At 51.7% G+C, this 22401-nt stretch overlaps 1 protein-coding gene across 4 annotated transcripts in view; it reads right to left on the bottom strand.

Moving 5' to 3' along the window:
* Positions 1–449: 449 nt before the first annotated feature.
* Positions 450–22401, bottom strand: part of SLCO2B1 (solute carrier organic anion transporter family member 2B1) — a 52080-nt gene continuing 30128 nt past the window's right edge. For all 4 annotated transcript variants that reach the window (XM_068988143.1, XM_068988144.1, XM_068988141.1 and 1 more), the window contains exons 8-14: positions 16677–16779; positions 12192–12549; positions 9819–9984; positions 4936–5099; positions 3724–3788; positions 3258–3378; positions 450–2251 (exon numbers count right to left, since the gene is read on the bottom strand). In XM_068988143.1, coding sequence (XP_068844244.1) covers positions 2071–2251; positions 3258–3378; positions 3724–3788; positions 4936–5099; positions 9819–9984; positions 12192–12549; positions 16677–16779 — 1158 coding nt within the window. In that variant the 3' untranslated portion in view covers positions 450–2070. The remainder of the gene's footprint in view (positions 2252–3257; positions 3379–3723; positions 3789–4935; positions 5100–9818; positions 9985–12191; positions 12550–16676; positions 16780–22401) is intronic.

Genomic DNA, 22401 nt, shown 5'->3' with positions numbered 1-22401 from the left:
TTCTAAGTAAATATTCACCTTCTTACCTAATTTTGTATTCTTTTGCTTAAAGAGAACTTCCCAAGTTGTATAAGCTCCAGTTCTCACAAAATTGAAGTCTAATCCTGGCTCCAGCATTTACTTTGTGTAATCTTGGTCAAGTTGCTTATCCTTTCTGAACCATTTCCTCTTCTGTAAAATGTGAATGACAATTTGAGCAGGTAAGGACTTGGAAAGCCTTGTGACCTTATTCCACTTCTGAAAATGTTACTAGAGGAAGTAGCCCAGCCAAAGGAAAATGAGACCAGACTATACAGGGAGGGGAAGATGTAATGTACAAGAAATAATGGTAAGCAATGAATCCAGTAAAACTTAAATCTAAATGACTGGAAATAATGTGGCTGCAAACTGTAAGGCAGTTTGTGAGAAAGATTTCTGTAATAGAAGAGACATTGTGCAAGAACAAATTTATTGATAAGCTATATTTATGATTCCAGATTATTTCTGCAAAACATGGGAAACAAGAGGGAAGGAGGAGGAATACGCACATACAAACAGCCTCATCTTGTTGGATGAGACTTTGAAATTTCTGGCATTGATAAGTACAGGCTCAGATATTTGTTAAACGTCTAAAGGTATCAACCAGTAGAATAAAAATGGGGATTAGAACGTTTGTATCTCCCTCTTCTTTCATACAGAATAGCACTGAGAGCTGCACAGAAGGCCAGAGCTTCTGGCTAAACCCCCAGCTTCTCCCCTGGCCCCCAGCACAGGGCTGCACCTGGGCTGGGGAAGCTCCTGCTGATGACTCCCTGTCTCCTGTCTCCCAAGGATGGGTATGGGTGGCGACAGAATGGGCTGGGAGCAGGTTGGGAAACCCTCTCCGCTTCCCAGGAAGATAATCCAGCCAGATAAGACCTGTCCGAAAACCAGACAAGGCCTGACACAGACAAGCGCCTGTCTGTTCGGGCCCAAGCAGCCCACAGACCCACTGATTATGCAGAATCAGGCATTACTGCTCCTGGGTCACAGGGCTGGGCATCACAAAGAACAGGTTCTCATGCCAACCCAGGCGTCACAGAGAAGATGTTATCCCAATATGTGGGTGTCACAGGAGACATTGTCTACACAATCCCAGCTGACACAGGATCAGGCACTGGGGAGGAAATGGTGAAATTAAGATTCTCGTCACAGAAGTCACAGTAGTGGGCCCACGTTAAACGTATGAAATCTTGGCAATACGTGGATGCCAGTGAGTCTGTGATGAGTGGGTTTGGTCTTTGAGATTAGAAAATGCCCAAGAGTGGGGCCTGGATCCCCCTCACCCCCAGGCAGAGAATAGGCCTCACCCAGACTCTGACACCTTGAGGACGAGGGCTGGGGTTTCCTGAGTCCAGAGAGGCGGCTCCCTGCTCAGCCAAGGCCCCTGGGGCCTTCACCAGGTTTCTTGAAGGCCCTGCATACCTGGACGTCCTGTCTCCCACTGCTCAGGACTCTGCCTCCAGGGGGCGCCAAATAGACACATCTCAATAGAGGCTGTGCTGGCCCCACATTCAGGCTGAGTGGGGCTGGGGAGGAGACCTGAGTTGGATGTCCAGGCCACATAGATGGTCCCAGATGGAAGAGGCCTGAAAGCTGACAAGTTCATTTCCACCTGACCGAGATGGAGGCTGAGGCTCAGATGGAGGCTGAGGCTCCAGGTGAGCAGCAGAGAGGGGCCAGGACCCAGGGTGTGGGGGAGCCTGGCTTACCATTGTCCACTTCTCCATCCTAGGGCCCTGGGGGAAGATATGCGGTCCTTCCACCCAGGAAAGTCTGTTTTCAGGCCAGCCTGTGTGGCTGAGGGAGAAAGGCGGAAGACCCTCATGCTCCAGGAGGGGTCAACACAACAAACCCCCAAGGAACTCTTTGGTTCAGATGAACAAACACAGGCCCAGAGAGGGTCAGTGGCTTGCTCGAAGCCACACAACAAGTTAGTGGAAGACTCACAATTGGAAAACAGGGTTCCCAATACCCAATTTCAGGCAAAGGGCCCTGAGGAGGTACTCGCTGTGGCTGCCACTCTTGGCTAGGCTGGGGCCCTGGGACAGCTCACACTCTGGATTCCTCAGGCTCCTTCTTTGCCTCTGATGCTAACAGCTGCTGCTGCAGGCCAGGGTTGGGTTTGGTGGCCTTGGTCCTCTCCTCTTTGTCCTGCTGCCTTAAGATGGCCAAAATCAAGGCAAAGCAGGCCAGGGAGCCTGTCTTGAAGAAGAACTGGAGGCCGATGAACCTGGGAAAGAGTAAGGAACCCTTGAACTCAGGACCTCCCCATTCAAAGCCTGGATGTGCTGGGGCTGGGAGCAGAGTCAGGTCAGCAGTCATCACCCATTATGCAGTGGAGACACTGAGGCCTTGTCAGGGAGAGGCCTCCAGCCCCAGGGCAGTGAACCCAGTCACCATGGCTTTGGCTGGGGAGGCAGGGGAGCCCCTGAAGTTGACCCCCCTGGGAGTCCTTCCTTGGAAAGTGGGAAAGGCTCTGAAAAGGGAGCCCTGGGTTGGGGGAGAAGCCTGGGCATCTCCCCTGCCCTGTCCTGACTGCCTCATGGCCTGGGCTGGCCCTGCCTCTCTCTAGGTCTTTCTAAGGGCTCAAGGGGCCTGTTAGTTGCAACTCTGGATCACCTCGCCTGCCACAGGAGGATTCCTGCTTCTCTAATTCACCCCTCTTCTTTGAGTTTTCCTCCTCTAGGCAGCCCTCCTGGAACCATGCACTCCTGAGCTGGAAGTAAACAGCTCTCTGCTTCCAGATCTACTAGTAAGTCCCTCTCCTCAGCTGTCCATTGATCCCAGGGCCAGTAGCCTCTCTGCCTTCAGGGTCCTTTGGGCTCCCCATTATACAGATGGGAAGACTAAGTCCCCAAAAAGGTAGGTCTCACAATGAGGGAGACAGAGCTGGGCCTGGATCCTAGGCCTCCTGTATCCTAGATAGAGCCATCTTCCTACCGCATGCCAACTTCCTGTCTTTCTCACCACTGCTTGGCTTCCCTTAGTCTCCCCTCACTCAGCCCACCTTTGCTAGTTATCAGCTGTGTGACTTTGGGCCACTTACTTGAATCTCACTATCTTCATCCATCCACAGGGGAGACAATATCTAGCTAACAGGCCTGGGGATTAGCACTGGAGAGAGCCTGTGTCACCTTGCAGGTGGGTGTCAGTGGACCTCCCCTCCCTGATGGGACCCCAAGAATATTTTTAGCAGTTTCCCTATAGCCCCCTGCCAATTGACTCCCAGGTCTCACCGGTTTCGGAGGAGGTCATGGTCATAGTAGCGGCAGACGGCCCGACGCCCGCAGCTCTGGGCCCAGTACACACAGGTGGTGTCGATGGCACTGCCGTGGATCACGGGGCTGGGCATCCAGGCTGAAGGAGGAGGTGCTCAGGGGACAGTGGAACCTTGGCATCCCTGTACCCCTCGCCCCGCCCCGTCCCTGGCACTGAACCACTGGGGCTCTGATCCACTGGGAGCCTCTTAGCCCATTAAGTCCTCAGCCTTCAAGCCTACCCCTGACCCTCGTATTGGATGCTGTTTCCCTGATGGGCTGTTTAGCTGCTTGCGCACCCACGTCCAGGGTACCTAGGTCAGATTTGGAGCCCCGTGGACTGGTGAAGCCTAAGGTCGGGGACTGGTTCCCACTCATCCCTGTGCCCCCCCAGGCCTGGCACACAGCAGGTATCTGGACCAGTGGTCCCCAGCACGTTCTTTACCCAAAACTCTCATGAGCATGAACTGGATCCCCACAGCCAGAGTCTTGTCTTCTTTCTTCACTCCCCTAACAAGCAGGGAAAGAATGACATGAGGATTGAGAGGGCTCCAGCCTTCAAGGGGTTCTCACCATCCTCCTCTCCCCCACTACCCAACATCAGCCTGCCCCCAGTCTGAAGTCCTTGGTGGGTAGGGCACAGGCTCCACACTCCCTTCAACCTACAGAGCCTGTTCCTAGGTATATCCATTGACCATCAGGGCCCTGTGCTGATCTACCTGTGCGTCACAGCACCCCTCTCTTCCCACCCCCTGGTCCCACCAAATTCTCCCCTTCCTTCTACACTTGGCAAAACTTGGAGCTGGGCAGTCAGACACATGGTTTAACTTCCCTGATCACTATGATACCTCAGCCTGGGTGGCCCTGGTGACCACTGGCTCCTCTTCTTAGTAACCCCAGAGTGCTCGCTATGGTTCAGTTATTCTCTAGTGTCCGCCCCCACCATGTCACCACCATATAGTAGGTATAGCATTATCCCCATTTTACAGATAAAGAGACTGAAAGATATTTAGACAGGTTGAGTGACTTGGCCAAGATCCCACAGCTGATGGGTGTCAGGAGTCAGAATTTGCACAGCAGACTGACTGTATTAACTCCTCTTAGGCTGCCTGCTGGGGCATCTGATTCCTCTACTTTCGCTCTTGCAGCCAGCCTGACTTATGGATCTCCATGCCTTCTAATATTGTAAGGATGCCTCTTCTAATTTTCTAGAAAAGAAATAGGGAATAACATAATCCCAGCATAAGGAAAATTTGGAAATATCCTGCTCTGAGGTCCTCTTATTACAGCCTCCACCTCAGGAGGTGCTGACTCTGGCCTCAAGTGACAGTTTGTTGGTCCCAGCAGGTATCCTCAGGTCAATGGCTAGGAAGATCTTGGACCAAGAGGGAGTGCACAGCACAGGCTAGGTCCACAGTGGGCACTTAATCCCTTCAACACTTGCCTCTGACTTTCTCTGAGCCTCAGTTCTCCTATCTATAAGATGGGGAGAAAACTTCATCTCAGCAGTTGCCATGAGGATGATGATACGACAGCCTGATCTGCTGCAGGGGCCCGGGACACCGGCTTCTTCAAACCCCTCCCTCCGGATTCCCTGTCCTGCCTGTGGTTAAGGACCTGTTGGTCTCCCCCTGTTCTGGCATGCCCCTGCTTTCACCTTAGGATGAGCATGAAGGAGGGTGTGTGGGTGACACTCGCCAGCGCGGCACCCAGGCTGACCAGGATCATGAAGGGAAGCACCAGGTGGCTGCAGGCCGAGTCGCAGGAGCCGGCTGGCACGGGTCCGCCCCCCGCCACGCAGCTGCAGTTGGTGTAGAGGACCTAGGGTGGGGAGGGGGGAAGAAGAGCCTTCAGGAACCTCTAAGGACAAGCAGCTGGCCAAGGGCATGAGGCTCCAGGAGGCGTGTGAGAGAGCCACGGACACCAGCGGCAGCGAACTGGGGCAGAGCTGGCTGGATGCTGGGACTTCTGACCCACTGGCTGAGTCAGGATTGCTTGAGCTCCAGACAGTATCTGGACACAGGCTGTCTGCACACAGGTGGGCTGAAGCTGTGGGGAGAGGGGGGCAGGGAGAAGAGAAAAGGGAGAAAGAACCAGAAGAGAGTCACCCCCAACACAGCACAGACACACTCATGCACGTTCGCTACACATGCTCGTGTATGTGCTCACACACTCCCACACACATACATTTAATCACACACTCACTACCTGTACACACACATACCTTCACACATGCTGACAACTCACACCCCACATACATGCTCGTGCACTTACACACACACACACACCACATACGCTCGCTCATTTTTTTCACCTGGCAATGTCAGAATGTTTGAAGTTCCTGACGGTCTGTGCAAATACTAAAGCAGCGAAGAGTATCTGGGGGGAAGGAACTCAGATTTTCCAGTTCAGTGTCCCCCTTTCTGCCTTCCTGAAGTCTTCCCGGACACTGGAGGCTCGAGTGGATTCTCAAGGAGAGATTCAAGTACAGGATGGAGAGACAGACATCACAGGGGGAGTCTTGGATCAGCAGGCAAGGGAGGACCAAGGAAGGCTTCACCAAAGAGAGGTGTTGGGTTTGGGTCTTGAGGAATGAATAGGAGTTCGCCAAGAGGAAAACTGGAGTGAGTAGAAGGAGTGCCAAATGTAAAATTACAGCGGCATGAAAGAAGCCAGAAAACCTTTCCTTGCATGTATGCGAGGGCAGAGGGGAGGCCCCTGGGGTGCGGGACGCTGTGTGCTGGGGCCGCACTGTGAAGAGCCTTGGACACAAAAGGGAACCGACTGCTGTCTCCAGAAGAGGGTGGGCCAGGTGCCCTGTCAGCCATCCTGCTGACAGCGATTTAAAACACTGGATAAAACGTTGACAGCAATGTTCCAAAAGCATCCATAGGCTAGAAAAAAGGAAAAAGTCCTCAGGTTCAGAACTAAGGGAGGCGAACCCAGGGAGCTGAGCAGAGTCCTGACACAGGTTTTGGCTGCCAGGGTGTTTGCAGAACCCTGTACGATGGAACACAGCTTTCCGGGGTTTGGGGGCTGCAGGGCCAGAGGACGAGCCCTGGCCCTCCCTCCAGCCAGGTGAAAAGCCTAATAGGAGACGCCCGGAAAACTGGGACCCCACCAAAGGCTGAAGAATGAGAAAAAGCAGACCACTTTCTAAAGTGCAAGGAAGTGTCCTTAGGCTGGTGTGGGGTGCATTTGATTCCATCCTTCATCCCCACCCCCAGGTGGCCTGGAAGACCCCCAGTTCTTTCAGAATTGGTCTATACCACCTCAGGCGCCTGAAGGGAGCAAAGCTGACCCAATAAGACCTGGCTTTGCTCCTCTTCCCTGTAGATCAGTTTCCCAACCAGTGTGTCCAGAGGCCCTCAGCCTCAGCCAAGAGACAGGTGAGCAGGGATGCCAGCGGCCCTCGGGATGACCTGGTGAGCTCCAGGCAGAGAGAACCCTCTGGGCCTTTCACCTCCAGCTGTGGCAGCTGTAGACTCTTCCTAGTGTGGAAAGGGCTGGGAAGCCCTGACGTGGATGCCCAGAACCACAGGGAGATTTTAAGCATGGGAGAGACAAGACCTGATAGCACACAAGCTGCTCTGCTGATTCAAGAGGGTGGACCTGATCCAGGCGTTGAAGAGGCAGGAGGGAGGGAGAGTGGGATGGAGAAAAGGGTTTTGATTTGAGAGATACTGCTTTGGCCAGAATGTTCATTCGGGTTTTTTCCAAACATACATCATATGGGAAAACCTGAATGAACCTTTTGGCCAACCCTATATTTAGGAGGTGGAATTAGGGCAAGATGAGACACACACACACAGAAACAGAGGAGAGATTGGAGACCTAGGATTCCAGCTTGGGTGACTGGGTGCTCCCTCCATTGCATGACAAGGCTATGCTGGCCATATATGGGTCCCCCCTGAGCACACACCATTTGGACTTTCACTACACTGAGCAACCCACTGGGTTGGAGACACAATAGAGGGACAGGTAAATGGAGAAATATACCAAGGCCAGGTTACTGGACGTGAACGTGCATCCTGTTCTGAGAGGCAGAACGTTGCTGGGAGGGGTGAAAAAGCTACAGGCCTTTCTCTTGGGGTTTTCCCAGCCCTTTTTTCATATTCATCTAATTCCACGGCAGGAAGTTGTTCTTGTGAATGGCTTCAATCTCTCCAGCTGCTTCTGAGTCTCACTCCCTAGGGCCCCACCCCCTAAGCCCTAGATGCTGCCAGCCAGCCACATCTCCCTTTTTTTCCTCTGGGCCTTCACTCATTCATAAATGGTTACTGAGTGCAGCTGTGATGGACACTGACTGACTCATCCCTGGGCGGAGGAGCTCAAGTCTGCCTGAGGACGCAGGCTCATCAAGAGACAATTCCAGGACTGCCCTGGCAGTCCAGAGTGATCCCTGGTCCAGGAGGATTCCACATGCCACGATGTGGCTGGACCTGTGTGCCACAGCTATGGAGGCCCATGCACTCTAGAGCCTGTGCTTTGCAACAAGAGAAGCCACTGTAATGAGAAAGCTGCACGCTGCAACTAGAGAAAGCCCGTGCGCAGCACCGAAGACCCAGCACAACCAAAAATAAATCAATTAATTTTAAAAAGAGAAACAATTCCAGGCCAGCGTGACAGTTTCTGAGTGTCAACCAGGACTCAGCTGTACCCTCCCCCAAATGCCATACCTTACATTACCTCTGAGGGTGCTCTGGAGAGGGAGCCGGGCTCAGAGGCCAGAGCCCTTGGGTCTAGTCCCAGCTCTGGCATTAAAACCTTGGGCAATGCCTTGTCCTTTCCTGGGCCTCCATTTCCCATCTGTATAATGGGCATAACAGAAGTGTGTATCACTGCAGCCTTAAAATTTCTCAGGCTGAGTGCTTTTCATGGATCATGTCATGTGGCTCTTCACTTAATAAATGTATCTAGATGAAGAATTCTGCACAGTGCCTGGTGTTTAGCAGGCACTCAATACTCTCACCCCCACTTTGCAGAGCAGGAAACTGAGGCAGAGATTAAACCATTTGCTGAAGGTAACAGAGCCAGCTGGAAGCAGAACAGGGATCTGAACCAGATAGCCTGGCCTCCATGCTCATAGCCCCATATCTGCAGGAGTTCACAGTCACGTGGAGGATCCTGCCCCAGCCCTCAGGGCTGGAGACCTCTAGGAAGAGTCTAGCGGAGATCAAACAAGGTCAGGACAGTGAGTGCTAGGACACTTGAAAAGGCTTTGATTGTGATTATTCCAAATGCAAACAGTATACATAGCTCGGGAGGCGCCTGGCTGGCTTCTGAAGTACCATCAACCAGGTGCTTCCCTCCATGCCAGCCTGTGTGGCCCAGATCCCTCCCCAAAGGGGTCTTGGGCTTAGAGGCTGCTGCCCAGCAGGACACAAAGGCAGGGGTTCTGCATGATGTGGGTGGGGCTCTGGAGAGAGGGAGGTATTGTCATAACAACCAGCCTGACACTACCCACCCAACCACACACACACACACACACACACACAGAGACACACACTATATTCCAGCCTGGGGACCTGAGGAAGGTGAGTATCGTCCCCATTTGCCCTTCAGGGGCAATGAGGAGAGAGAAGGGTAGGAGCCAGCTGGTCCCGGTGGTCTTCCGAAGGCTCCCATAGGATGCACTGCAGTTAGTTATGCTGTCCACTCCTCCCCTTCTCTCCCCAACACCCCACCCCTGGGAGCTCCTTGAGAGCAGGGCCCCTTGGCTCTGGGTCTGTCCTTAGCCCCCAGCACAGGACCTGGCACAAAGGTGGGGCTCCACAAAGGTTTGTTGACTGAGTGATTGACTAACTGAATGGGCTCATTGCTCCAGCCTCCCCCTCACCTCCCTGCCTCCTGGTCTGCATTCTACTCACCTTCCTCCACACTATGGCCTCAAATGTGATCAAACACAGGTCTGACCTCCCCGGCTCAAAACCCATCCAAGTCTCCCCACTGCTCTCCAGATAAAGTCTCTACTCATGGCCCTTCCTTATTCGAGGCCCTTCCTTGTCTGGGCCTTGCTTTCCCTCCATGAACTCTCAGGCTTCTGCCCCAGTTGTATGTGCAAGTGTGTGGATGTGTGCCTGCATGCCATGTGCTGGGCCCTCCCTGCCGGGAAAGCCCGTCCCTAGCTTGCCTGCTCACCCTTGAAGATCCAGCACAAATGCCATGTCCCGTGAAGCCTTCTGGGACCCTCCCAGGTGGGCTACATCTCCTTCCATCATTGATTGTCCCTGTGGGGGCCACTCTGTCTGTCACGACCCCTGGAATTCCTGAGTTACTTCTTTCTGCACCTCCCCTGCCTGGACAGCTGGGACCAGATCAGATTCACGTCTGCACTCGGGGCCCTGGCCCAAGACTGGCAATGAAGTCTTATCGAAAGAATAACATTCTGTATTTGCCAACAGAAGGAGAAGACAGGTGACAAACAGGAAGAAGAGCCAGAGAATGAGGACATTCAGAGGTGGAGGGTGTGACAGGCACACAGAGACAGAGAGAGCGGAGTCCGTGAGAGGCAGAGGGGCAGCTGGAGGCCTGACCCACCTGGCTTTTGTCTGGCACCTCCTGGACTACCCGGCTTGTACAGCCTGCGTGGCAAGGCGTGATGTACTCCACACGAGTGCTGGAGTCGCAGACAGGGTTAAAGTCGTCTGAGGGGCAGGAACAGGACTCCATGCAGCCTGGAAAAAGCTCCAGGCCAGGCTGGGCGCTGGTGGGAGAGAGGGCCGGCATGGTTGGTCTGGTTCTCCCTCCCTCAGGCCAGGGCTACCTCGCCCCTGCAACCTCCCCTGAGAGCCACGGTCAGATCTCAGCTCTGCACAGAGTTTTTTACCATCAGAGCTGTTCCATGACACGCAGTGGTGAGCCCCTCGCCAAGGAAACTGCAAGAGGCCTCCAATGGGAGAAGTGGGAAGCAGGGTATGGGCCAGAGGGTCTGAGACCCCTTCCAGCCCCAAGATCCTACAAGTCTTTGAGCTGCTTCTGTGACCATCTCTGTTCTTCAGTGACCCTCTTTTTAGGGGACATATGATAAATTCTTCCCAGAATTTAGTCTCAGATGAAAAGTACCTTTATCTCGATGAGCTGGATTGCTTCCTTTTCTGATAGAACTATACGTGTGGGGTCCGTAAGGGTACCTGAGTAGCTGTGAGGTCTCCGACTTGTTCCTGCCTCTCTCTGGCCTTAGTTTCTCTGCCACCTTTGTGGATTCCCTCTCCCTATTGCCATCCTGCAGTCTCACGACCTCCCTGTCACTGTCACTCCCCTGTTCACTGCCCAGGGCATGTATCAGTCCCATCTGACTCCCTTTGAAGGTCTGTTCCCAAGTCTCAGGAGATTCCCTGCTCTAGTCTGGCCAGGCTCGGCACACGGGGACAGGAGATCAGAAGGGAGGGGCCTTGCTATCCTCATCTGTGAAATGGGGATAATGGTAGGACCTCTCCTGGAGATCCCACCAGGGTTCAGTGAGATGGAATATGGGAGCGTCTGAGCGCATGGAAGACCCTCAGTTCTTGGCAGCTGCAGATACCATTAGTTATGATGGAGTATGAAAGTGAAAGTGAAAGTCACTCAGTCGTGTCTGACTTTTTGTGATCCCATGGACGATACAGTCCAAGGAATTCTCCAGGCCAGAATACTGGAGTGGATAGACTTTCCCTTCTCCAGGGGATGTTCCTAACCCAGGGCTCCCGCATTGCAGGCTGATTCTTTACCAGCTGAGCCACAAGGGAAGCCCATGATGGAGTATGAGATATTCTCAATTTGTTAAGTTGGTCCCCAAAAGCTTCTTCAATGAATTAGAACCCAAAGCTCAGTGAGTAAATTGCAAGAATATAGATGAGAATCTGGGTGAGATGAAATGTCGGGTCAAGGTGAGAGACTTCAGAAGAAGAGACAAATGGGGCATGTGAGGTAGGCTGACTTTTCCCCATTTGCTTTAAAAAAAAAAAAACTGTAGTAAAATATTCATTTACTTTTTAATCTAAAAATGATTAAAAGGCCCTGGCTCCCTCCTCTGACCAGAGGCTTCCTGAAGGCCTGGTTGAAGCCCCTCCTTCATGCCCAGAAGGAACCTCTGCAGACCTTCGAGAAGAGAAGAGACAAGGAAAGAGGGGAGAGGTCAATGAGGTGGAACCTGGGACAGGGTGGGCAAGAGCTGAGTATATCTGGACTGAGCCTCCCCAACAGTTACACAGAAAGAGCCCCTGGTGTGGAAAGTTGGCACGTGGGTGGAGGGAGGAGATGCCAAAGAGAGGAGTGAACAGAGCACGTTGGGGGATGTTAGCTGGGTGTTGTGCCAGCCTGAGCCTGGAGTGGCTTCCCAGGAAAAATGCAATCATTCTGGAGAAGAGGCATCAATGGAACTTCCAACATCCTCTCCAAGATGGTTCCCTAGGGGAAAGAGTCTGTGTCTATGAGGGTTTAGGGGACAGAAGGGGAAGGGAGAGAGGCTTTCCTCCTGGCGGGTAGAGGTCCTGCCCCTCACATCTGGGGAAAAAGACTGGTACTTTAGGGTCACAGGACAACAGAATTTTAGCTCCCAGCCTCTAAGGACCAAGAATCTCCAAGGTCTCCAGTCCAACTCCCTCCCAGGGCATATGTCCCCTGGGCAGCGTTCCTGAGAAGGGCCTTCTTACAAGTGCCATCCACACAAGTGGCCTTGCCCTGCCTCAGTCTCCAGCCCATCCCAGACCTGAGCTGTCCTGCACACAAGTTCCACCCCTCCCTGGTGGTGACTGACACCTTCACTGAGCCTTCGAGGGAGAAGTCCCACTGCTCACAGCGAGCTAAGTGGCGAGAGGTGGGGAGATGTGAGGTGGGGGCTACTCCACTGACCTGGCCTTTTCTGGGCCACCCCTTCCTATGCCCCTGGCACCCTCCTCCAGCTTATGCTCACCGGCTCTGAAACATACTCACCCAGGCTGGTGGCTGATGCCTGCAACCTGATGGGAAGAGCAGCCCATGAAGAAGAGGGGCGTGCTGAGGATCAGGCAGCACAGCGCCCCCAGCAGGCAAAGGGTGCCACAGTGCAGGGGGCCCAAGCGGAGGCGCTTGACCAGGATGCCCCCCACCACGATGCCCACGATGGCCAGCGGGATGGTGAGGCAGCCTATGAGCAGGTTGGCGTAGGATGCTGTGATGGAGAACTGGCGTTCCAGGAACTTGGGCAGGAAGGTGGCCATGCCCGCCACCATGGACGACATGCACACCTGGGACAGGACCACCAGCAGAAAGATGGGGTGGCGCAGGGTCCTCAGCAGCACCCTGGGGAAGACTGTTGGGGTGAGTTGGGGGACGGTCAGGGTGGGCTGGCAGTGCCACACGTTTCCGTCCCATCCTGCCCTGTTCAGCTTGTTCTGTGTCTTCCATCCTGTCTCATTCCATTTAATTCTATTGCATTGAGTTTCATCCCATGACATTCCATTTACTTCTGTTTCATCTTTGAAGTTCGGTTGCATTTCATTCCATTGAGTTAGACTGCATTTTAATCAACTACATTTCTTTCCAACTCAATTCTACTCAAGATGCAATTCCATGTAGTTTGCTTCTATATTATCCTGTTTGATTCTCATTCAGCTCATCCCATCTCATTTCTTCTGTTCTATTATCCATCTCATTCCCCCCACTCAGTCTTTTCCAACCTGTCCTGCAATAGCTCTTTCCAAGGTAACCCAGGCCTCTGTCTTCCCTTCTGTGTCTCCAACATGGGGCAGCACCCACTGCCTTGATTTCCCCATTCCTAGTTTATGTTTCTCCATAGCACTTTACCTAACATACTACACATTTCACTCATTCAGCCATTTTATTGTCACCCAATCAGAATGTAAGCATCACGAGAGCAGGGATTTTTATCTATTATGTCAATTGCTGAATCTCCAGAGCCCAGGGTATAGTAGGCACTCAATAAATATTTATGGAATGAATGAGAAAATGAGTGAATGCACATACAGACTCAAGGTGATCAAACAGCAAAATGTTAGAGTGGAAACTAAAATCCTCAGAGAAGGTTAAAACTAAGCAGGCCTGGTGCTAGGCAGCTTCCTGGAGGTAGGACAGAGGCAGGGCCTGAAGAAGGGGAAGATTTGGAGTCAGGCAGTCCTATAGGGGAGAAGCCAGGGCAAAAGCCCATAGATAAGAATAGAAGGGATGGCTCTCCCCTCTCCTGCCACCTCCTAAACCAATGCCTATGTACAGGTCTCCTCGCTGCAAGTCGACACATTGAGTCAGTCCCGCAGTCTGGGCTTCGGGGCCTTCATCAGCAGGGCCACCCAAGGTGATGCCCAAGAAGGCTTTGTGTGACCTCTTTCCACTGACAAGAGATGAGAAATACGTGTTTCTGCCCTCAGAAGGCAAGATGAAATGAGAGCCATAAGGCATGAAGGAGACAGGAGAAAAGGCCTTTCTAAGAAGAGGCATCAAGGTATCGGGGATTTCCCTGGAGGTTCAGTGGTTAAGGCATCAGGTTTCCATTGCAGGGGGCATGTATTTAATCCCTGGTCAGGGAACTAAGATCCTGCATGCCGCATAGTGGCCAAAAAAAGGAAAAAAAAATCCTGATTCATACCAATAGGTCATTCTATAGGATTATATCTAAAACAATAAACAGTATTTATCAAAAAAGAAAAAAGAAAAGGCATCAGAGGAGCAAACTACTTGCCAGGCTGGGCTGGGGGGGAGACATGGACATGGGATCCTCTGGGCTGAGTCTGGGGGGGGTCCCTTCTGTTCCTGCAGCAGCAGGGCCAGCGTCCTTGTCATGGGAAATTTCTGTTTGTCCTCAGAGCGTGGGGAGAGCCAAGCCAGCTGGTTCCCTAGCACCCTGGCCTGGCCAAGAACACTTCTCCTTGGGCGCCAGAGAATCAAAACAGAGTCTAGGCAGGGTGTAGCGGGGAGAGCTGGGGCTGTGGAATTCCCCTTCCTTCATGTCCCAGGCCTCCTCCTGTCCGAGTCCCTGGCCACACATGCAGCACATCCAGCCGGCGCTTGGGGTGGGGAAGGTGTGACACCGGGCCTTCACCCCAGCCATCTGCTCCCCTTTCCTCCCTCCTTGAACTGCTCTGGCCAGGAGTAGCCTGGGCTTGGTCCAAGCCATACAGGTAGGGCCAGGAGTGGGGCAGGAACTGGCCCAAGTTCATCTAGGAAGGTCTGAATCAGGCCAGGAGTTGCTGGGGGTTTCCTGACTCCTGGTGTCAGGGTCATTTCCCCTTCTGTGCCCCAACTCCCACACCAGCCTACATTCCTAGGCCTCTGGCTGCCTGACTTCAGAGGGAGGGCTCCATCTCATGGACTGCTTCCATCCCGTTCTCCTGGGCTGATCACTACAGCGCAGCTCGCTCCTATTCTCTAAACCCCTTCATCATCTTCAATTGTCCCTAGGGCAGATGGAAAATTCCTGGAGGGCAGGGCTATGCCTATAGCTTAGATAAGGGATACCTGAAGGGGAATTCCAAGGCTGTCTCTAGCTCAGAGACTTTAGCTAGACAGGTGCTTCCCTTGGCTCATCACAATGTCTCCTCCCCTTGGACAAGTCAGGGCCTCTCACCGCTTAGAGACTGTGTCTCCCTTATCAGACAGGAGAACCTCCTCCAGCACAGAAGCCAGGTCTCCTCCATTAGCCAAGGCAAGTTCTCCCCCCATTCAGGGACTAGGGATCCTCTATCAGACAGGGACTTATGTCTCCCCATCAAACAGTGCCTCTCCCAGCTCAGGGACTATGTCTCCCCCATCAGATTAGCTCAGAGACTGTCTTCTTCTAAGAATTAAGGATTCCAGAAGCTGAAGGACTGTGTTGCTTCTTCTCTCTGCTGCTCCCTCTCCCAGTCCCAGGTTGTCAAGGCCAAACCTTAGGATTAGACCGGCCTCCCTGGAGCTCAGCAGGAAGCCGAGAAGCTGGCCTGTGCCAGCCCTGTCTTGGTCTCTCCTAGGATCACGTAGGAGCTTGAAACCATCAGAGATAATCTGGCCCAGGACACCCACTCTAGGATCCAATTTCTGCGACTGGCCCCAGCTTTCTTCTGGGCTAAAGCCAAAGCAGTGATTAATAAGCTCTTCCATGGAGCAGGGCACTGGGGCCTTCCAGCAGCTGGGGGTGACCTCAGGTTAGGGAATCTAAGCCCCTGCCTCTAGGTCCAGCCTCATAGGTTCCAGGCCTTTCTTTCCCTAGGAATAGAGGACAACCAGGCTACTGGTACCCTAACATCAAATCCTAGGACACCAGGGGATAAGTGGCTGATATCCTAATATCAAATCTGAGGACACCAGGGGCTAGATTACTAGTGCCCCAACATCAAATCCTAGGAAACTTTCCCTAAGAAACTCTCCGCTAATTAACTTCCTAATGCAAAAGTCCTTGGGGACTGGGGGGTGGTTTAAGCAAACCCTGTGGTTATCACCCTCTTAAACCATAGGCAACTCAATTTACTGTCCTGAGATATAGTCAGAATAATAACAGCAGGGCAGAAACGATAATTGAAAAAAATAATTGTACCTTATATAAGCATAGTTTTTTAATAGTATGTAAAGGACCTTTCATTCATCATCCCATTTGAGTCTCCTAACAGTCCTTGAGAGAGGCAGAGCAAAGATTACTGACCCAGTCTTTTAGATGAGGAAACTCTGGTTAGGGGACGAAAGTAACTTCTAAAAGATTGTACACTGGGCAGTGCCAGGGGTGGGCCTCTAAACCACCCCTTCTTCTGACTTGCCATCCTGTGCCCTACAAGATCCCGATGCACAGCAGGCACTGTGTTTGCAGGATCAGACTCTTTAGCTAGGATGATGGGGCCACAGCATGGACCCTGGTTACTGATCAATTTAGCTCAAAGTCTCAGGGTCAGAGTGAAATGGATTTCACCCCTCACTGTACAGATGGAGAAAGTGAGGCCCAGAGAGGAGGAGCAAGGACCCAAGATGAAAGTCTAGATTTCTGGACTTCAGCCCAGAGCTCCTTTCACCAATGCTACAGCCAAAGAATTTAATTAAAAAAAAAATTTACTGAGAGCCTCCCGTTTGCAGGCTTTATAGTGGGAGGAGAAAAAGGGTCACAGATGAGCCGTCACAAGCCAGACGCTCAGGAGCTCACTGCTTGGTAGAAGGGTTGGACAGCACAGATCTGAGCTGATACAGGAGCCCTGAGAATTCAGAGAGCTGACAGCAGGGAGAGCCAGGCTGGGGGAAGGAGAGAGTGGCTTGACTTAGAGGTAAAAGGAAGCTTTTAATAGATAGTGATAAAAAATGATGTTCTAGGCAAAAGGGATCCTATGAGCAAAGTCTTACAAGAAATGTATGGTGCTTATGAGGGGCCTGTAGGTATGGAAGATGAATCAAGAAAGGTAGATGGGGGGCTGGATTCTGTAGTCTCACCTGCCTCTCTGGCCCCACCTCTGGCCTCAGCTCACTTACCTTTGATAAACTGGATCACAGTCAAGTCTGGGGCAATCTGAGTTAGGTTGTCTTTCTTCTCTGGGGAGTCTGCAGGGCTCTGCTCAGAAGAGGAATCCTCACCCTGGGAAGACACACGGCCGAGGGCAGTCAGTTAGATGCCCAACATTCTGGTCAGAAGTGCTGTGGGCGAGGGAAGGGAGCTCTGGGGGAGGAGAGGACAAGGGGTCTGTCACTGCCAGCAGCGTCCCATTTGTTCTTGGCCCCGCAGATATTTAGCAAGTGGTTTTTGAAAAGTGGATGAAATTCCAATGGTTGAACTTTGTCACCACCATCATTAACATCATAATAACCAACATGACCATGAAAATTCCCACAACCAGCATCATCATTATTCTCATCATCTTAAATATCGCCCCCGTTCATATCACCAATTTCACCACCAATAAACAACCAAGATTGGCCTTACTATTGTTGTTGTCTCTGGGAAGGTCACCAACCACCTGCACAATCTCACAATCATTGTCATCATCATGGTCACCTGACCCTTTACGTCACCAGCAACAACGTCATGATCAGAATCACTGTCATCATCGCTGTCTCTCCCGTCATTGTCATCCCTACCACTGTCTTCACCACAACCAGCAGCATCGCCAGCTTCTATACAAGGTTATCACCATGCTACCTTCAGTTTTATATCACTCACGGCTGTCATCACATGGAGAGTCACCACGAGCAGGTACCTCCAGGGCCTGTCCTGTTCCATCCCATCTGCAGCAACAGGAAGGGGTCTGGGTTGGGGGAGGCAAGAGGCAACAGCCCCCTTCTCCTCTTGGAGGAGTCAGACGACAGTCAGAGGGGATTGCTCAGCCCCTGGACCACATTGCAAGGAACCTCACAGCTACCCTGGGGTGTGCTCTTCCACGCGGGAGAGGATGGCTTCTGTGCAACTGCTGAGAAAAAGGTCTTCAATCCCAGAAAAGAGATCAGAGGTGACACAATTACAGTCTTCTGACTGCACCAAGGAGGGAAGGATAAAATGATAAATAACAGTTAATGGTTATTAAGCACTTACTACCACCCCAGTGCTGTTCCAATGACAAGTCCGTTAACTCATTGAAGCCCCACAGCAACTTTCTTAAGAACAGTATAATCCCTGTTTTTCAGGGGAATAAAACTGGGACACAGAGAGATGAAGTAATTTGCCTGGTCACACAACTAGTAAGTGGTCTGGCTAGAACCTGAATCCAGATGGCTTGACTCCAGGGCCTGTGTGCATTTGGTCAGTTTACCCTAAAACCAGGAGGGAACCAATGCTCTGAGTGACCCAGCACGGAGTGCTGCGTAATCTACCCACCCTGCTCCAATACAACAATGCTTTCCTACAGCTACTATCACCGTGCACATTTTTATGTGAGTAACTAAGTCTTAGAGAAGTTGCTACTGGGTCACTCAAATATAAGTGATCTAGTGAAGTCTGATTTTACTACATTAAAAAAAATTTTTTTTTAGTTTATTTTTCTGGTTGCACTGAGTCTTCGTTGTTGTGCTCCAGCTTTCTTGAGCTGTGGAGAACAGGGGCCACTCTTCGTTGCAGTGCCTGGGTTTTTCATTGCAGCGGCTTCTCTTGTTGTAGAGCACAGGCTCTAGAAGCAGGAACTGCAGTAGTCGCAGCTCACGGGCTGAGTAGTTGTGACACACAGGCTTAGCTGCTCCGTGGCACGTGGAATCTTCCCGGACCTTGGATCGAACCCGTGTCCCTTCATTGGCGGGTGGATTCTTATCCACTGTACCACCAGGGAAGTCCTGATTTTACTACATTTTTATGTGCAGTCCGAGACGAGGATTAGGAGCAACAAGTTCCATGGAAGAAGACTGAAGCCCAGTGTGACAAGCAGTTTGGACAAGGCTGTCCTGGGAGGAAGTGAGTACTTCCTTGCACAACATCACCCAACTAGCACGGGACAGACCTAAGATTTAGCTTAAGCCTGCCTGAGTTAAAAACACACATCTGATCCACCAAGCCTGTGAATCTGAGATCTGGTGCAGGGCTGGCAAAATTAGGAAGCACCATTGTGGGAGGATGTGAAGGGGCCTGAAATCCCATAACTAGGAGCATGCTAGCACAAGCTGGCTTCCCCTGGTCTGGAGTGCTGTCCATGCTGGGGAAGGGTGGGTTGGGCTGGAGAGTCCATCTGGGGTCTCAGTTCTGCCTCTTTTCTCCCTGTAGAGCCTCTGTGAGGCCCCTACAAGCTTCACCCTCTGGCTAGTATATGACACCTTCTCTTTTGTTGCCCATCTTTTATGCTAAGGAGCAAATGTGGGATTTCCCCACATTTTAGAACCTCCATGAGGGCTCCCAGGCCAAGAGTGCCCTGTTCCAAGCCTCCTCCACCTTGCTTCCAGGTGTTGACTGGCTTAAGCCTAGCCTCGCCCCCGTAAGGAAATTTATTCCAAAATCAGTTCAAGTGTGTTTGTTCCCCTGTAGGCTTCTCCCTTCCTCCTCTCTACTTCTATCCCAGCAGGTACTGGGCTCTGGATTCCCTGGCCTCAGGGGAGGTTTGTGGCAGGGCAAAAAGTCATGGCTGCAAGATTTTCTCCCTTCTGGCTTTTGTTTCCAAAGCCTGACTCCATCGATGAGATTACTCTGAGAGTTGTGGGGAGTGTGAGTTGAGAGGGAGGCCCCTGAGCAGTCTGTGGGTTCCCTGAGCAGCAGGAAGCCGCATAGCCTCTGTGACAGTGTCCAAGGAAGCAGTTCACTTCAAAAGGGCAGGCTGCAGACTGACTGAAAGGCTGAGTTCCCATGTTGCCACCCACATGGAGCTCCTCAACCCCAAACAAGTTAAGGGGGACCACATGGACCATGGGGAATTGAGGCTGATGCCTGCTGGGGGTGCGGTGGTGGTGAGGATGGGACCTCCCTGGTGCCTGGATATCCTGTAAGACCTCAGGACATTTGCTTTACCTTGGTGGGAGAGCCCCGAGAAAGGCTGAGGTTGACTTTCCTGCTGAGCCAGGGTGGGCATTCAGAGTAGAAGTTGATTTTCAGAGGAAACCAGGAATAATCTACCTTATAAACACTTAGAGTCTGAGTCAAACCTTGTTCGACCTCTCTCCTGCTGAACTCTGAGCTCAGCAAGAGCAGGGACCGCGTTTACCTCATTCCCTGTTGAAACCCTGGTGCCTAGCCCAAGGCCTTGAGCGAAATGGTGGCTGTCTGAGGAGCATCTATGGAAAGAAGGAGTGCAGGAGATGGCTTCAACGGGCTGTGGGTATAGGCAGCACCAGGCTCTTGGAAGAAATGTGAGAACATCAGCAGGAGATGCTATTGTGTTGGCAGGAAGCTTGTAGCGATCTGAGATGCTGTCTCCCAGGCTAGAGTCCTCCTTTTGCTCCAAATAAAACTTAACTCACAACTCTTGTGTTGTGCTTTTTTTTTTTTTTTTCCAGTCAAAAGTAACTTGCACAACATCACCCAACTAGCACGGGACAGAACTAAGATTTAGCTTAAGCCTGCCTGAGTTAAAAACACACATCTGATCCACCAAGCCTGTGAATCAGAGATCTGGTGCAGGGCTGGCAAAATTAGGAAGCACCACTGAGGGAGGATGTGAAGGGGCCTGAAATCTCAGTCTTATTTTTCTGGATGAGGCACTGTGGATCTGTTATGCATTTTTGTCTCAGAGCTGTGCTGTCTGATGCACCGCTGGAACTGTGACTAGTCCAAACAGAGATGGGCCAGAGTGCAAAGTACACACTGCATTTCAAAGACTCAGTATGAAGAAAAAGAATGGAAAATATCTCACAATTAGTCTTTTATACTTATGATACGGTAAAATGGAAATATTTTAAATATAGGAGATTAAAGAAAATATTTTATTAAAATTAATTTCTTTTATTTTTGAATGTGGCTACTAGAACATTCTTCCCAGATGGCTCAGCAGTAAAGAATCCACCTGCCAACGCAGGGTTTGATCTCTGGGTCAGGAAGATCCCTTGGAGGAGGAAAAGGCAACCCACTCCAGTATTCTTGCCTGGGAAATCCCATGGACATAGGAGCCTGGCAAGTGACAGTCCACCGAGTCACAAAGAGTGGGACATGACTTAGCAAATAAATAACAACTAGACCATTTAGAACGATGTTTGTGACTCACGTTGATATTTCTTTTGGACATGCTGTCTTAAGGAGAATTAGAAACTCTCCTTACTCCATTCTCAGGCCTAGCCTAGCTATAGGAGAGCATGTGGGAAGTTCCTGGGTCCCAGAGGGAGAGGGTGCCGCCCCAGGAATGGGAGTAAGAAGGGTGGGGATAGATTGATTTCTTCCCAATCTTCCTATTGGGGGTGGGGCAGGCCCATCCTTCAGACACGCAGCGTCTTGTGAGTTCCTTGCCTGGGGTTCCTTGTCCCCGAGTAAACAGTAAAAGCCACAGTGTCATCTGCTGCGACACGTGCAAACCCTCTGTGGTCTACACTGCACTTTCACATCCACCCTGTCATTTAATTCCCACAACAGTCTGATGGAGGGATTGTTATTGCACCTACTTCACAGAAGAGGAAACAGAGGGCCTCCCCCCAAAAGGGCACGTGTCACCAGGGAGTAATTGGCAGAGCAGTCTCCGTTACCACCCCCAGCACCATCTTGCCCTCTGGGGTTTGGAGACAGGAGGGGAGGGACAGTCCTTAAGGGGCTGGGGGGTCCGGAGGGCATCCAGGTAGAGGTGAGTCTGAGATTGGATCCACAGGAAGGGAGAGGTTATTTGAAGCAGAGGCCTAGTACTAGCAGAAGGGTGGTGGCGGGAAGAGCGGGGTGTGGGAGGTGGGGGGAACCACCCTGACAGCGGCTAAGAGCCTCTCAGGACCATGGCAAGAGAACCACCGCAGAAAAGCACCCCATCAACCTCTACTTGTTACAAGAAATGGCCAGACCCCAAAACCTGCCAGGGTTAACACTGAACAACCATTTCTCCTTTGAAATACTCACAAACTACTCTCTTTTCCCCTCCATAGGTTGTCAAATATATCTGGAAACCAATTAGAGATTCTCCCCCACTTCCAAAGAAACAATTTTAATAGAATGCTTGCCAATCAGAAATTGTCTCAGTATTCTTTATACTCTTTAAAACTCACTTTTCTTTCTAACACCTTTGATCCTCTCAAGAAAAGAATGTAACAGCAGATGGGTTCACTTGTCAAGTTTATGAATAAACAGTCACTGTTAACTTTGGGGGGGAAAAAAAGAACTTCTCAGGGCAGGAGTGGGGCGGTTCAGAGGGCCAGACTGAGGGATTTGGGCTTTCTTCTGTGGGTACTGGGAACACTGACCTCCAGTCCCTGTCTCTGAGGCCTTCAGAAGTTCCTTCTCCCTCCCCACATCTGTTTCTGAGGACTCCAGAGCGGGCTTCAGAGAATGACACATCTGGGCTGTGGTTTGCCCAGGTCAGCAGGTCTGGGATCTGGTCTGAACTTCCCCTCTTGGGCTGTGTGCTGACTGCTGCAGCCCGCAGGAGTCGGGGAGCTGTGTGTGGTCCAGCCCATGGGAGAGCCCGCTGCCTGCAGGGCCTGCAGAGGCCAGGAGCTGTCCTTGGAGGAAGCTGGGTTCCTCGAAGGCGCTGGGGCAGGACTGGGACCCCAGCCCCATGGAGCCAGTGCTGACCCTGGTGGGTGATGTGGAACTCTCTGCCAGCCCTCAGCTTCCATCACACGTGGTCATAGGAAGCAGCCACAGGATGGCTGCTCAACTTGT

Source organism: Capricornis sumatraensis, chromosome 16 (genome assembly GCF_032405125.1).
Source record: "Capricornis sumatraensis isolate serow.1 chromosome 16, serow.2, whole genome shotgun sequence".
Lineage (NCBI taxonomy): Eukaryota > Metazoa > Chordata > Mammalia > Artiodactyla > Bovidae > Capricornis > Capricornis sumatraensis.
This window is presented reverse-complemented; position numbering and strand designations above follow the sequence as displayed.